Raw genomic sequence first — 15242 nt, forward strand, 5'->3', positions numbered from 1 at the left:
GCTCGTCTTTACAGATAATGAGTGATATTCATCAGGTGCCTACTGCTGCCAGGCGTTGTGCTGTGCCCTTTGTGTGCTTTATCATTTAGTCCTTTCAGTAGTATCTGTTATTATCTCATTTCCCTGAGGCTTCAGTAGTTAAGTAGCTTTTCCAAGGCCACATAGTGGCAAAGATGGGAGTGGAATTTGGGTGTTTCTGACTTGCTTGAGGTCCACGCAAGCTGGGGGAGGACGGAAGGCAGAGGTTGGGGAGGAGCGGCTTTGGGGTGTTGCTCCTGCTTCTGCTGTTATGTAAGGGCCGAGGACCATTTCCAACATGTCGAGTTGGGTGGGGTGGCCAGTTGGCAGGGCTCAGAGTCAAGTAGCTTATTTCACTCCAGGAATGGAGCAAAGTGGTATCATTGATTGCGAACAGGCAGAACGAGTAGAGCAGCAGCCTAGTTCCCTCTGGCCCCTTCCTTCCTTCATCAAAAGGAATCTTCTTATCTTTTCTTTTTTTTTAAAAAATAAATTTATTTATTCATTTATTTGTTTTTGGCTGTGTTGGGTCTTCGTTGCTGCGCGTGGGCTTTCTCTAGTTGCGGTGAGTGGGGGCTACTCTTCGTTGCAGTGCGTGGGCTTCTCGTTTTGGTGGCTTCTCTTGTTGCAGAGCACGGGCTCTAGGCGCGCGGGCTTCAGTAGTTGTGGCATGCGGGCTCAGTAGTTGTGGCACGTGGGCTCTAGAGCACAGGCTCAGTAGTTGTGGCTCACGGGCTTAGTTGCTCCACAGCACGTGGGATCTTCCCGGACCAGGGCTCGAACCCGTGTCCCCTGCATTGGCAGGCGGATTCTTAACCACTGCGCCACCAGGGAAGTTCTTCTTATCTTTTCTTGACCTTCTCCTCCCCTGATTGAAAACCAGTCTTGCTACCACCTAGGCTGTTCTCTCCTTCCTGGCTCAGGGGAAAATGCCCACAGGGTAAGGATGAATTGAGTAGCGTAACAGGGAGCAAAATAATGTGAAATGCAGAAGGAAAAATGAAGCGTGGTTTCAGTTTGCCAGGCATTTTCTCATTTATCTGTTGATTTGATTAGCAACCAATACCCAGTCAGGGGAGGCAAAGATGGTTATATCCTCATTTTACACGTGAAAAAGTGCTATCAGTGTATATTAAATGATCATCTAGGGCTCCTTGGTAGAAAAATCGGCCTGAGGTTTGAGTTCCACCTCCCAGAATTCTTTGCACTGGACCCATCTGCATATGCCCAACACATGAACTTGTATGTTTAACATACCCCAGGACACCTGGTTCCAAAATAGTATCCCCAAATGCTGACTCGAATGAGTTATTTCTATATATTATGTATGTCATATGGTGGTACTTAATCAATATGAATCTTGAGACACTTAATTCTGTACCTAACGGCTCCTACAGGCCCCTTTTCAGGTGCCCACTCTTGAGTATCCTGCATAGCAGTTGTTGTTTTTTGGGTAACAGATTCATGAAGGAGTAGATTTTCAGGGGAGAAAACTCCTGGGCTTAGTCTTCTTCCCCAGGACTGTTTCATGGCTCTTGCAGCCGGCCACTCTGACCTTATCTGACTCCTTGCTGGTAGAGGTTTATGGAGATTTTGTTTTGTTTCTTTTGTGTCCAGCTTAGCAGCTTGGAACAAGGCTGACTGAGTGACACCAGTCTAGAATGGGCTGTTCTGTGTAACTTCTTGTTTCTCTCGGTTGCTTGGGAGATCAGTGAGCCCATTATCAAATGCTGCTGTGTGTTAAGCCCTGTGGAAGATACAGGGTGGAGAAAAGTGGTTAAAGTACCTAGCAAGGTGCCTGGCATTCAGTCATTCAGTAACTAGATATTGAACTCCTCTTATGTGTCAGGCTGTGTCCGAAGTACTATGTATGTAAAGATAGACTCGGTTCTGCCCTCATGGATCTAGTGAAGGGCACTGTCACTGCAGTGGGCATTCAGTAAATGAAATTATTAATATTAACATTAAGGCTATTAATATAGCAGTAGTGATGTTATTAATAGAATAATGAGTGGTTTACCATCTTGATGAGATTATGAGAAATGAAGACGTCATATTATCACACCCAGTGGTCTGTCTACATTTCTCTAACTTCTCTTTATCAAACCAGCAGACTCTTGAGAATCAGGGTCCTGTGTGAGTGACTTATTGTGGGTGGTGTAGGCAGGATGCAACCAGGCCTCCAAGGGCCACTCCAGCCTGGCCCCCAGGGGAGCTCTGGCATGTGAGTGGCCTCATAGCTTTTGTGATGTTTGCAACCGTAGGTCATTTCCAAGGGTCACCCTCAGGGGCCGTAAACTCCCAGGTGATTTTGACTAACTCTAGTAGCCTGATAACCAGCCTCTGAAGAAGAGTTGCAGGTGTGAGCCTTTGGAACAAACATACACACAGAAAAGATTTGGCACCTGGGGAATCCAGCCGGAGAACTGACAGGGCCTCTCTGATTATGACTTGTACTGTATCTGACTGTGAAAAGACCTTCAGAAAGGGATGGCCAGCCCTTCACTTCTGCCTTCCAAATTTTGTGCACGTTCCTCTTTGGCCAACTCTAACCCAGAATCGTAGGGGGAAAGGGATTCTAGGAAATGTAATTCCCAGCTGAACCGTGTTAATGACAGAACAATGACAATGACAGTGACAATGACAGCAGTGTTTTTTCTCTTGTGGCTGGAGGATGCTGGGTGTAAAGGTTCATCCCTCCTTTAGCTGGAGTAGAACACTGCCTATTTGAATTAGGAGCTTTGACCCTGGGGTTCTGTATTATAAGGGTTAGAGACCCTGAGCATCTTTCTGGAACTGCAATCTGAGATCTCACTGGCACCAGGTCTCTTCCTTCCTGGCATGACTTTTTTTTTTTTAAAGATTTATTTATTTATTCATTCATTCACACATTCATGCTGTGCCGGGTCTTAGTTGCGGCACATGGGATCTTCATTGTGGCATGAGGACTTCTTAGTTGCAGCATGCATGCGGGATCTAGTTCCCCAACCAGGGATTGAACCTCGGCCTCCTGTATTGGGAGCATGGAGTCTTACCCACTGGACCACCAGGGAAGTCCCCTGGCCTGATTTTTTACAAGGACTGCAGTGTTCTTTAAATTGTACAGAGGAATTATGGACGGATGAAGTTTGACTAATAAGTTGTTCTGCTTTTTTTTAAACAGTTTTATTTAGATGTAATTCACATACCATGTATTTGTCATCCTTTTAAAGTATACAATTCTACAATTCAGTGTTTTTAGTATATTTATAAAGTTGTACAGCCCTTAGCACTATCTAATTACAGAACATTTTCATCACCCCAAATAGAAACCCTGTACCATTCATTAGCAGTCACTCCCTATTCCTGCTTCCCTAGCCTCTGGCAACCACTAACATACTTTCTGTCTCTATGAATTGGCCTGTTGTGGACATTTCATATAAATGGAATTATAGAATATGTAACATTTTGTGTCCAGCTTCTTTCACTTAATATAATGTTTTTAAGGTTCATCCACGTTGTGGCATATATCAGTACTTCCTTTTTATGGTTGAATAATATTTCATTGTATGGATATACCACATTTTGTTTATCCATTCATCAGTTGATGGACATGTGGCTTGTTTCCACCTTTGGCTATTATGGATAATGCTGCTATGAACATTCATGTTCAAGTTTTGTGTGGACATGTGTTTTTAGTTCTCTTGGTTTTATACCTAGGAGTGGAACTACTGAGACATATGGTAAGTCTATGTTTCACTTTTTGAGAAACTGCCATACTGTTTTCCAGAGTGGCTGTGCCATTTAACATTCTCACCAGCAGTGTATGAGCATTGAAATTTCTCCATATTCTCACCCAAACTTGCTATTATCTTTTTGATCATAGCCATCCTAGTGGGTGTGAAGGGATATCTCGTTGTGGTTTTGATTTGCATTTCCCTGACGACTGTGGTGTTGAGCGTCTTTTCATGTGCTTACTGACCATTTATATGTCTTCTTTGGAGAAATGTCTATGCAGAATTTTGCTTAATATTTAATTAGGTTATTTTTTTCTTGTTGAGTTATAGGAATTATTTCTATATTCTGGACCGGTAGTCCCTTATCAGATATGTGATTTGCAAATATTTTTCCCATTCTTTGGGTTGTCTTTTCACTTGATGGAATCCTTTGCAGAATAAAAGCTTTTAATTTTGATGAAGTTCATTTATCTATTTTTTCTTTTGTTGTATTGCTTTTGGTGTCATATCTAAGAAGCCATTGCCTAATCCATGGTCATAAAATATCCTCCTATGTCTTCTTCTAAGAGTTTATAGTTTTAGCTCTTTCATGACCACTAAGTTCGTATACTGACTGAGGCTTTAAAAGTTCCCGTTAGCTGTTTGCTAGGGGTAAGTGCTGGGTGAGAGGCTTTTATCCTGGGACTTCTTTTCTTTGCTACCTTGACAAGTCAATCAAGGGGCACTGGGAAGCACTTGTTCTTCTTGCAGGTGTTTCTAGCTATTTGGCAGTTTCCATATTTCATTGTCTTTTTTTTTTTTTTTTCCTTTTTTTGGGAAGGTAACGAATGAAGAGGACTTTATTAGGAAATTGGACTGCAAACCTGATCAGCATCTGAAAGTGGTTTCCATTTTTGGAAATACTGGGGATGGGAAGTCTCATACCCTCAACCACACTTTCTTTTATGGCCGGGAAGTCTTCAAAACCTCCCCTGCCCAGGAGTCCTGCACTGTGGGAGTGTGGGCAGCATATGACCCAGTCCACAAAGTAGCAGTGATAGACACAGAAGGGCTCTTGGGGGCTACAGTGAATCTAAGCCAGAGAACACGGCTGCTGCTTAAGGTCCTGGCCATCTCAGACCTCGTCATCTATCGAACTCATGCAGACCGACTGCACAATGACCTCTTCAAGTTCCTTGGGGACGCCTCAGAAGCTTATCTGAAGCACTTCACCAAGGAGCTCAAGGCTACCACTGCCCGCTGTGGCCTGGATGTCCCCCTGTCCACCCTGGGCCCTGCTGTTATCATTTTCCACGAGACTGTGCACACTCAGCTGCTAGGCTCTGGTGAGTAGATGCGGTACTATGTCACACATTGACCTTCCTGGGTACACTGGGCTGCAGTAGCAACTTGGTGGTGGTAGATTGCCCAGAAAAATTTCTGCTTGGGCAAGACATAAGGAAGTGTCTCAAGAAGGATGGAGTGATTAACCATGTCAGAATCTGCTCATGATCAGGATGTGGATTGAGAATTGCCTGTTGGCTTTGGCGATTTAGAGGTCCTTGGGAATCTGGATAAGACTGTTTCCCAGGGATGGTGGGCATGAAAGCCTAATCAGAGTGGGATCAAGAGAACAGAAGGAGAAAACTTAAGGTAGTATAGTCACCTCTTTCAAAGAGTTCTTTCTATAAAGGGAAGCAGACAAATGAAGTGATAGCTGGCGGCTGATTTGGGACTTCAAGGAGTTTTCCCTTTTTAAAAATTTAAGATGTGAGGTATTGCAGATACTTGTGTACTGATGGGAATGACTCACTAGAAAAGAAGAAGTGCAGATGTAAGAGAGAGAGCAGGAGTGATGTACAGGTGGAGGGTTGACCTTAGGGGCATGGACAGTTCATCCATAACAGCAGGAGAGAAGGTAGATTATATGGACATGGTTACCGGTAAGTAGGTAGATGTGGTGGATGTGTGTGTGGAAGTTGTCTTATTGTTTCTATTTTCTTAAAGAAATGGGAAGCAAGAGCATCACCTGAGTGGGAGGATGAGGGAGCAGGTGCAGTGACAGTGATTGGATGCAGGTGGGGATGGTAGTGTGGGCCCCTAAAACAGTTACATTATTTATGTTCATTCAGTCAACGAAGTCTATTAAGTGCACAATGTCATGTGCTGAGCACTGGGGCCCCAAGCTGAAAAACAAAAAACAGTTCCCACCCTCGAATAGCTGATAGTCTAGTTGGAGAGACCACACGTGTTCTGTTCTGCAGTGGATGTAGGTCCCGGAGCTGTGAGAGTGCAGAAGAGGGACCCTTTACACCTCCTTATGGAATCTAGGAAAGAGGAGGTGACATTTGAACTCTAGAGACTCGGCTAGATAGAGGAGGGGAGTAAGGATGCTCCAGAAAGAGCAAACCCCTAGTGTTTTGAAGAGCTTGTTTTGTCCAGGGAACTGTAGGTACTTGTACAGTGAGTTCCTGGATTCCATTCTCACCGCCTTCAATGCGTCCTCCACAAAGCATGGGGAGTGATGCTTTTTAAAAGCTTAATTTATAATTTAGATCATGTCATACTCTTGCTTCCAACCTGCCAATAGCTTTCCACTAAATCAAAATAAAATCCAGGACTTCCCTGGTGGCACAGTGGTTAAGAATCTGCCTGCCAGTGTAGGCGACACGGGTTTGAGCCCTGGCCCAGGAAGATCCCACATGCTGCAGAGCAACTAAGCCCGTGCACCACAACTACTGAGCCTGTGCTGTAGAGCCCATGAGCCACAACTACTGAGCCCACGTGCCACAACTACTGGAGCCCATGCTCCGCAACAAGAGAAGCCACCGCAATGAGAAGCCTGCGCACCACAACAAAGAGTAGCCCCCACTCACTGCAACTAGAGAAAGCCTGCGCACAGCAACGAAGACCCAATGCAGACAAAAATAAATAAATAAATAATTAAAAATCCAGGACTTCCCTGGTGGCACAGTGGTTAAGAATCCGCCTGCCAATGCAGGGCACATGGGTTCAAGCCCTGGTCCGGGAAGATCCCACATGCCGCGGAGCAACTAAGCCCGTGCGCAGCTACTGAGCCTGAGCTCTAGAGCCTGCGAACCACAGCTACTGAGCCCGCATGCCACAACTACTGAATCCTGCGTGCCTAGAGCCTGTGCTCCACAACAAAAGAAGCCACTGCAATGAGAAGCCTGCGCACCGCAACGAAGAGTAGCCCCCGCTCGCTGCAACTAGAGAAAGCCCATGCGCAGCAATGAAGACCCAAAGCAGCCAAAAAAAAAAAAAAAAATCCAAACTCCTAATTACGGTGTCCTCACTCTACCTCCTGCCTCTGTTTCTGAACTCTTTATCTAGTTACCCCCTTTCACTCTCTCCACTAGCTATACCAGCCCTTTTCTCTGTTCCCATCTTTGCATATGCTACTCTGTCTGCCTGGAACAGTCTTTCCCCAGTTAGCCATCCTCTTTCAGATTCAGCTCAACTCTCACCCCATTGGAGCCTTTCCCAAGTGTCTCCTTTAAAGTGGTCCTTCCTGCACCCTGGTGGTCACAGTCTTACTGCATCACCTTTTTCATGTGCATCAGGGCACCCGTCAATGTCTGAAATCATCCTGTTTGTTTGCTTACTTGTTTTTGGCCTTTTCCCCTTGGAATGGAAACTCTATGAAGGCAGGAACCTTGCCTGTCTTATTCACTGCTGCCTTTGAAGAGCTTGGATGAGTGCTTGACACACAGTAGGCTCTCATCAGATGTTTGCTGATTGAAGGGGCTCAGTGTGTCTGAAGCATAGATGGTGTGGGAGGGAGTAGTGGATATACTCCGGGATCAGATCATGCGTGGATAGCCTTGATTTAGGTCACAAGTATGACAAGAGCCCCTGAAGGATTTTAAGCAGGGAGTTACGTGATCAGATCTGTATTTTCAAAAGATCCCCTGCGGCCTTTTGCAGGATGAACTAGACAGGCATGCCTGGAGGCAGGGAGATGGCCAGAAGGTTACCACCCTACTAGGTGAGGAGTGACGGGGCCTGAGCCAGGGCAGGGGCAGTAGGCGGGAAGTGGACAGACGGGGACTGTATTAAGGAGTTAGAATCTGAAGGACCTGGGTCTAGTGGGAAGATGAGAAATCTAAATATTCCAGAATGGAAGAAGAGCCTGATTAGCATGCGACTCTGAGATGAGGAGAGGGGGTTGGAAATGCTGACTTTAGGATGCCTCCTGTGATCAGCATTTTTATGCCACTTTGGATCTTTACAACTTTGGTGAGGGGAAAGTCTAACTTCCAGTTCAGGATTTTGAAATAACTAGCCTTTCAAAAGTAACTTTTTTTTTTGCTGTGTGCCATGCACTATGCTAGGTGTTTGTTTATTTATTTGTTTTTTTAAAAATAAATGCTGAGGGCTTCCCTGGTGGCGCAGTGGTTAAGAATCCACCTGCCAATGCAGGGGACATGGGCTCGAGCCCTGGTCCGGGAAGATCCTACATGCTGTGGAGCAACTAAGCCCATGCGCCACAACTACTGAGCCTGCGCTCTAGAGCCCATGCTCCCAACGAGAGAAGCCACTGCAATGAGAAGCCCGCACGCTGCAACGAAGAGTAGCCCTCGCTCGCTGCAACTAGAGAAAGCCCACGCGCAGCAACAGAGACCCAACGCAGCCAAAAAAAAAAAAAAAAATGCTGAATAACAAAAATAACATTAAAAAATATTTTTTAGAATTTATTTTTTTAATTTATTTTTATTTTTTGCCTGCGACATGTGGCATTGTGGGATCTTAGTTCCCTGACCAGGGATCGAACCTGCACCCCCTGCAGTGGAAGCGTGGAGTCTTAACCACTTGACTGCCAGGGAAGTCCCAACACTTTCTAAAAATAAATGCTAACTTAAGATATCTTTGTTATTCAGCTCAGTCAACAGAAGCCATATTTTACAGATGAAGAAACTGCACTCAGCTTAGGTTATGTAACCAAGGAGGTTCCAACTAGCAGGTTGCAAAATTGGGATTCAAAACAAGGTCTCTAACTCCTAAATCCAGAGTTGTTTCTGGAATACCATCACTGTTTCCTGAAACCTTGAGGTGGAACCAAGACAGCCAGAGTTTATGCAGGGTAGGAGAGGTGCCAGAATTGTGGGCAAATTGATAATTACATATTTCTCTGTCTTGTAGACTTTTGGATTTTGTTAGATCCTGGTCTTTTTCTGGACAGAGAATTCCTAGGTGGGAGTTAGTAGGCAAATGAATTATCTCTGTTTTACAAATGAGCAGACCAAGCTCCCATAATCATTTGGGAGTGATTACTTGTTCAGGGACAAGCTGTGAGCTGATGTTGGGAGAAAGTGAAGGTGGTCAGGCTTCTGGGCGCCTTTGGGAGAAGTCACTTGCTGATGGGCTGCTCCTTCCTTCAAGAGTGACTCACAGGAAAAGTTCAGGAGGAGATGGGGTTAGGGATTGACTGCAGAATTTTGGCTACTTCTCTTTGATGACTGTACCTTTAAATATGAGCTAAAGCCACATTTCCAGTGTTAATTGGAGTGATTTTGTTGTTAAAGTATTAAAGGAAATTAAAACAAAAAGTCCTTCCAAATGTTACCTCCAAAATATTTATTGCATCTGTTTATACTGCTACTCCCCAAATTTCTGGATAAATGTTGGTGAAACTATGGGGAGGCTGATACCCTCACACGATGGCAGTTTGTCCACAGCTTCACCAGCATAAGACCAGCACTTTAAAAATAGCTATTTATTTTAAATGTTCGTTCGTAAGTGACTGGTGGAATATGTCCATAGAATGGAAGACTGTGTAGCTGTTAAAAAAGAATAAGGAATGTCTCAGAGTATAACATGACAAGGACACATATTTACAGTATGTTATTAAGTGATGAAAGCAAGTTGCATAAATGTGTTGGTAACTGAGTAGGAAAAGAAAGTCTGAAAGGGTAAACATTGGCCTGTAGTTACCTTTGACAAGGAGGAGGAGGGAGCAGAGGATGTACATTTCTTTCCTTTTATGCTTTGACATGTTTGGATTTTTTTTTTTTAATTATTTATTTATTATTTCTTTTGGCTGCGTTGGATCTTCGTTGCTGCACGCGAGCTTTCTCTAGTTGTGGCGAGCGGGGGCTACTCTTCGTTGTGTGTGGGCTTCTCATTGCGGTGGCTTGTCTGTTGCAGAGCATGGGCTCTAGGCGCCTGGGTTTCAGTAGTTGTGGCACGCAGGCTCAGTAGTTGTGGCTCACGGACTCTAGAGCTCAGGCTCAGTAGTTGTGGTGCACAGGCTTAGTTGCTCCGTGGCATGTGGGATCTTCCCAGACCAGGGATAGGACCCGTGTCCACTGCATTGGCAGGCGGATTCTTAACCACTGAGCCACCAGGGAAGTCCATGTTTGGATTTTTTACAGTGAGCACATTTTTTTTAAAAGGGCACTTCCTTGAAGTGTAACATACATACCAAAAAGTGCACATTATATCAAAAGTGTATATGTGATGCATTTTCACAAGCTGAGCATACATGTGAATTCAGTACTAGATCATGACACACCAGCACCCACATCCCAGCTTGTGCTCCCTTCTAGGCAAAGGTAACCTGAATTCCAACAGCATAGATCAGTTCTGCCTGTTTATGTACTTTATATTTACGGAGTCAGACTATATATCCCTTTAATAATGAAAGACAGGCGACTTTTTTTTTTTCTTGTAAAGAGAGGCCACTGTTCACGTACCTGTTTCTGCTTGTCCAGATCACCCCTCCGAGGTGCCCGAGAAGCTCATCCAGGACCGGTTCCGGAAGCTGGGCCGCTTCCCCGAAGCCTTCAGTTCTATTCATTACAAGGGAACGAGGACATACAATCCTCCCACAGACTTTTCTGGTCTTCGGCGTGCTTTGGAGCAACAACTAGAGAATAACACCACCCGTTCCCCCCGGCACCCGGGGGTCATCTTCAAAGCCCTGAAGGTCAGTTGGCTTCTGCCCTGAGTGCTTCTCATTGGGGTACCGGTGGGTGGTAAGAACACTCAATTCTCCAGCTTTTGTCGGTGCTGGTGATTAGAAATCTGGGCTTGAAAGAGAGGATATATGAAAGGAAGGGCATGAGTGGAGATTGCACCTGTTGAATGGCCTCATCTTGCCAGGAACACGAGTACGGAGGAATCTTGGATGATAGTTAAAAGGTGACAGGTCCTCATCTTGGAGAAAAACCTTATTTTACCATTCTTTGTAATGAATTCATCAAATCAATTCCTGCCAGTTCTGCTTCCTTTTTTGCAGTTTGCTTTGTGTATACCTCTGTGTCACCATGCCTGAAGACTGAGTACAGAGGAGCAGGGAGGGAGCAGGGCCTTTGGGGCAGTGCTGGGAGTGTGCGATTTGGAGAAGGGACAGGCAAGTGTGGACATGAAGACTTGAGCTAGGGGTTTGAGGGTGCCCTGAGGGTTAGGGCATAGAGCCTGAGACTGGAAGGGATAGGAGGAGCGCTTTTGCGTAAAGCTAGGCCAACCCTGGTTTACCCAGGAACAAACTTTGGGCATATGCTGATTTGCTTAATCCATTGAGTTTAAAAAGTTTTCAGTGGGACATAATGTAAACAATTTATGAATCTGGGTAAATTGTATATGGGAGTTCCTTGTACTATTCTTGCAACTTTTCTACGAGTTTGAAATTATATCAAAATGAAAAGTTAAAAAGAAAAAAGGGGGGTGGTGGATGAAAAGTTACCCCTCAAAAAAGGTTTATGGTTTTTGCATAGTGCTTGGTAAAGGCTGGATGTTTGTATCCTCCCAAAATTCATGTGTTGAAATCCTAATGCCCAGTGTGATGATATTTGGAGAGCTTTTGGGAGGTGATTGGGTCATCAAGATGGAGCCCTCAGGAGTGACATTAGTGCTCTTGTAAAAGAAGCCCCAGAGTGGGATAGGGAGGGAGATGTGAGAGGGAGGGGATATAGGGATATATGTATACGTATGGCTGATTAACTCTGTTATACAGCAGAAACTAACACAAAATTGTAAAGCAACTATACTCCAACAAAGATGTTAAAAAAAAAAATAAAAAGAAGAAGCCCCAGAGAGCTCCCTAGCCCCTTCCACCAAGAGAGGACACAGTGAGAAGGCACCATCTGTGAACCAGAAAGCAGGCCCTCACTGGAAGGCCACCATGCTGGCACCCTGATCTTGGACTTCCAGCCTGCAGAACTGCGGGGAATAAATTTCTGTTGTTAATAAGCTACCCAGTCTGTGGTATTTTGTTATAGCAGCCTGAATGGACTATAAAAGCTTGGGCTTTGGAGTCAGACAGACTTGTGTTGGAATCCCAGTTCTGCCATTTACCTGCTGCTTGGTCTTAGGAAATTAGTTTGTCTTTCGTTTATTCATTCATTCAACAAATAAATGAGTGAATCTTTGTGCCAGGTAGAGTTTCAGGTGCTGGGAATACAGTGGAGAATAAGATAGACAACAATCCTTGCCCTTATAGTACTTATTCAGACCTTTTTCCTCGTCTGTAAAAAAGGGGCAATAGTAGGATGTTCCTAATGAAGTTGAGGAGGGGATTAAATGAGAACACATACTTTAAGAAGCCAAGTACTTGGTATATAGTAAATGTTCCATAAGTGTTAACTAATGTGAATAATGTTAAGGGAAAAAAAACTATGAAAAATATTATATTTGAATAATTCATGAAATACATATTTCTAATTAGAATTTGAGGTTAAAGTATACTTAGATTTATTGGCTAGTGTCCATGTAATGGCTCAAAGGTAGTCAAGTGGAAGATTACACCCAAGTATTGCAAGCATCCTTAAAAGAGGCCGAATCCATGCTATGTTATACAAAGGGCTGTAAAATCTGATCAGTATGATACTGACGACTAGGCCAATGGCTGGATTATAGAGTTCCTTAGGTTTTCTCAAAGCTAACCCAGCTTAAAGTTTAAATAAGACCTTCAGGGACACTGAGTGCTCTAAGCAGTAGTTAGTGGTCAGGGATTCTACCCTCAAGTGTCTTGGATGTCCTGCTCCAGGCCAGTTTGTTAGGTACTTTAAAAAAATAAAAAAATAAAAAAAAGTAAATTTATTTATTCATTCATTTATTTATTTATGGCTACCTTGGGTCTTCGTTGCTGCGCGTAGGCTTTCTCTAGTTGTGGCGAGCAGGGGCTACTCTTTGTTGCGGTGTGCGGGCTTCTCATTGCGGTGGCTTCTCTTGTGGAGCACGGGCTCTAGGCACGCGGGCTTCAGTAGTTGTGGCACGCATGCTCAGTAGTTGTGGCTCGCGGGCTCTAGAGCACAGGCTCAGTAGTTGTGGTGCGCAGGCTTAATTGCTCCACGGCATGTGGTATCTTCCCGGACCAGGGCTCGAACCTGTGTCCCCTGCATTGGCAGGTGGATTCTTAACCACTGCGCCACTGGGAAGTCCCATTGTTAGGTACTTTTGAGAAAAAGAGTTATAGTGTATTCTTATGAGGTGATATGATTCATGAAGCTTTCTGTGATTAAAATGAGCCTGGTCAGCTGGAGTTTTGAGGCTTCTTGGTAACTGCTGTCCTCAGAGTTTACCTGGCTCCTATATTTTCTGTTCTCTGAGGCAGGGTCTGTGCTGTACTGAGATGTGGGCCCACTGCTCTGTGCATGGGAAGGAGTTACCTGTTTAAGCATGTGTTTTGGGCTCTCCCCAGGGAGCTGTGGGGTCTTGGAACTTACTCAAATCCTTGAAAAAATTGTTTTTGTCTTTTTCTGGTTGTTGTTTTGTTTTTAATCCTCTTCTTTAAATTAGAAGTTGTTAATTCTCTGGTAATCACTCTAATAGAAAACTACCTTTTAGGTCTGCATTAGGCAAATTGGCCCAGGAGAGTTTTATCGCTGTTAAAATACACTCTTCATAGTTCATAGCAGTGGATAATATAATGATCGTTTATTTTTCTCCACTTATTTTTTGTTTTGTGTTGTATTTTTAAAAAAAATAAGTATCCTTTTTGGAACAAAAGAGTAGGGATGGTCATAAGCAGATAAATTATCAGTGCCAAAATAACTTGTTTGGCTTTCTGTTTCTTCCATTTTTTTTCTTTCTCACCTGGTATTTATGCTTTTCCTTGTCCAGTTCCTCACTAACTCACTGAGTAAACACTTCAAGAAGCCTAGGAATATATTCCAATATGATTTTGTTTCCTATATGATTTTCTTTTTATTTTACATAAAATATGCAGGAATATTGTTAGGAAAAAATGTATAAACCTTTTGGAAAAATGGAGAGACAAATCACATAAGAGGCAGTCAAGACTGTGATGCACAAATAAAAAAATCTCAGCTCTCTAGTAATCAAAGAAATTAAGACCACAACCATGCAAGGGCAAACACTGACAAGTTTGGCAATAAAATGTCAAAAAGGGTATGAAGCAGTGTAAACTCTTATAAACTTCCAGTGGAAGCAAAATTAGTACAACCACTTTGAAATGCAATAGTATAGGCAAAGATATGCATAATATATATTCTAACCATATCATTTCTAGGAATTTGCCTTAAAGAAACTCTCCCACAGGAACACAGAGAACTATGTGAGGAAGTTAATAGCAGCATCCTTGTAATAGCAAAGAAAAACAGTGTGCAAAAAATAGATAAATAAAAATGGGGCATTATATGATTCTTTGCTACTTATTTTAAAAAGAGAATTGGGGTTGTGATGTATGTATGTACACTTATATACCTTTTTTTTCATGGAACATTAAAGCCTAGCATTTTTTCCATGCTATTAAATATTTCTATGAAAACATGTTTTTTAAATAGCTCCATGCTTTTTCATTTATATGAATGGATCATTTTTTACATTTAGTAATTCTGCCCTTATTTTATTTATTTTATTTAATTAATTAATTAATTTATGTATATTTATTTTTGGCTGTGTTGGGTCTTCGTTTCTGTGCGAGGGCTTTCTCCAGTTGCGGCGAGCGGGGGCCACTCTTCATCGCGGTGTGCGGGCCTCTCACTGTCGCGGCCTCTCCCGTTGTGGAGCACAGGCTCCAGACGCGCAGGCTCAATAGTTGTGGCTCACGGGCTTAGTTGCTCTGCGGCATGTGGGATCTTCCCGGACCAGGGCTTGAACCCGTGTCCCCTGCCTTGGCAGGCAGATTCTTAACCACTGCGCCATCAGGGAAGCCCTCTGCCCTTATTTTAATAGTAGTTTCCCTTTTTCCTTATTATGTTTTCCAAGTATTTAAAGGTATTGCCCACATTCTGCCTATTTCCTTAGGATAAATTACAACTCCCAATACTACTGCTGGCCAACCTTTCTGGAGTGTTTACTAATGCCATGTACTGTGCTCTGCGCCGCACGTGTATTCATTCTGTTAATCCTCATACCAACTCTGAGGTGGAGAAATGGAGGCACAGAGCCGTTCATTGATTGGCCTGAGATGATAATAAGTGGTGGAGAGTTTGAACCAGGTAGTCTGACTCCCAAGTCTATATAACCCTGTGTTGTATTCCTTCTCAGTAGTTACTCAACTTTTAAGAAGGTCAGAAGGTGTGGTCATCTTTAAAGGTTCCT

The 15242-nt window shown here is 43.6% G+C and overlaps 1 protein-coding gene across 2 annotated transcripts in view; it reads left to right on the plus strand.

Moving 5' to 3' along the window:
* ZFYVE1 (zinc finger FYVE-type containing 1) overlaps positions 1-15242 on the plus strand; it is a 49293-nt gene that overhangs the window by 18000 nt on the left and 16051 nt on the right. For both annotated transcript variants that reach the window (XM_068543312.1, XM_068543322.1), the window contains exons 3-4: positions 4555-5059; positions 10448-10662. In XM_068543312.1, the coding sequence (XP_068399413.1) occupies positions 4555-5059; positions 10448-10662 (720 nt within the window). The remainder of the gene's footprint in view (positions 1-4554; positions 5060-10447; positions 10663-15242) is intronic.

Source organism: Eschrichtius robustus, chromosome 1, assembly GCF_028021215.1.
Source record: "Eschrichtius robustus isolate mEscRob2 chromosome 1, mEscRob2.pri, whole genome shotgun sequence".
NCBI classification, from domain to species: domain Eukaryota; kingdom Metazoa; phylum Chordata; class Mammalia; order Artiodactyla; family Eschrichtiidae; genus Eschrichtius; species Eschrichtius robustus.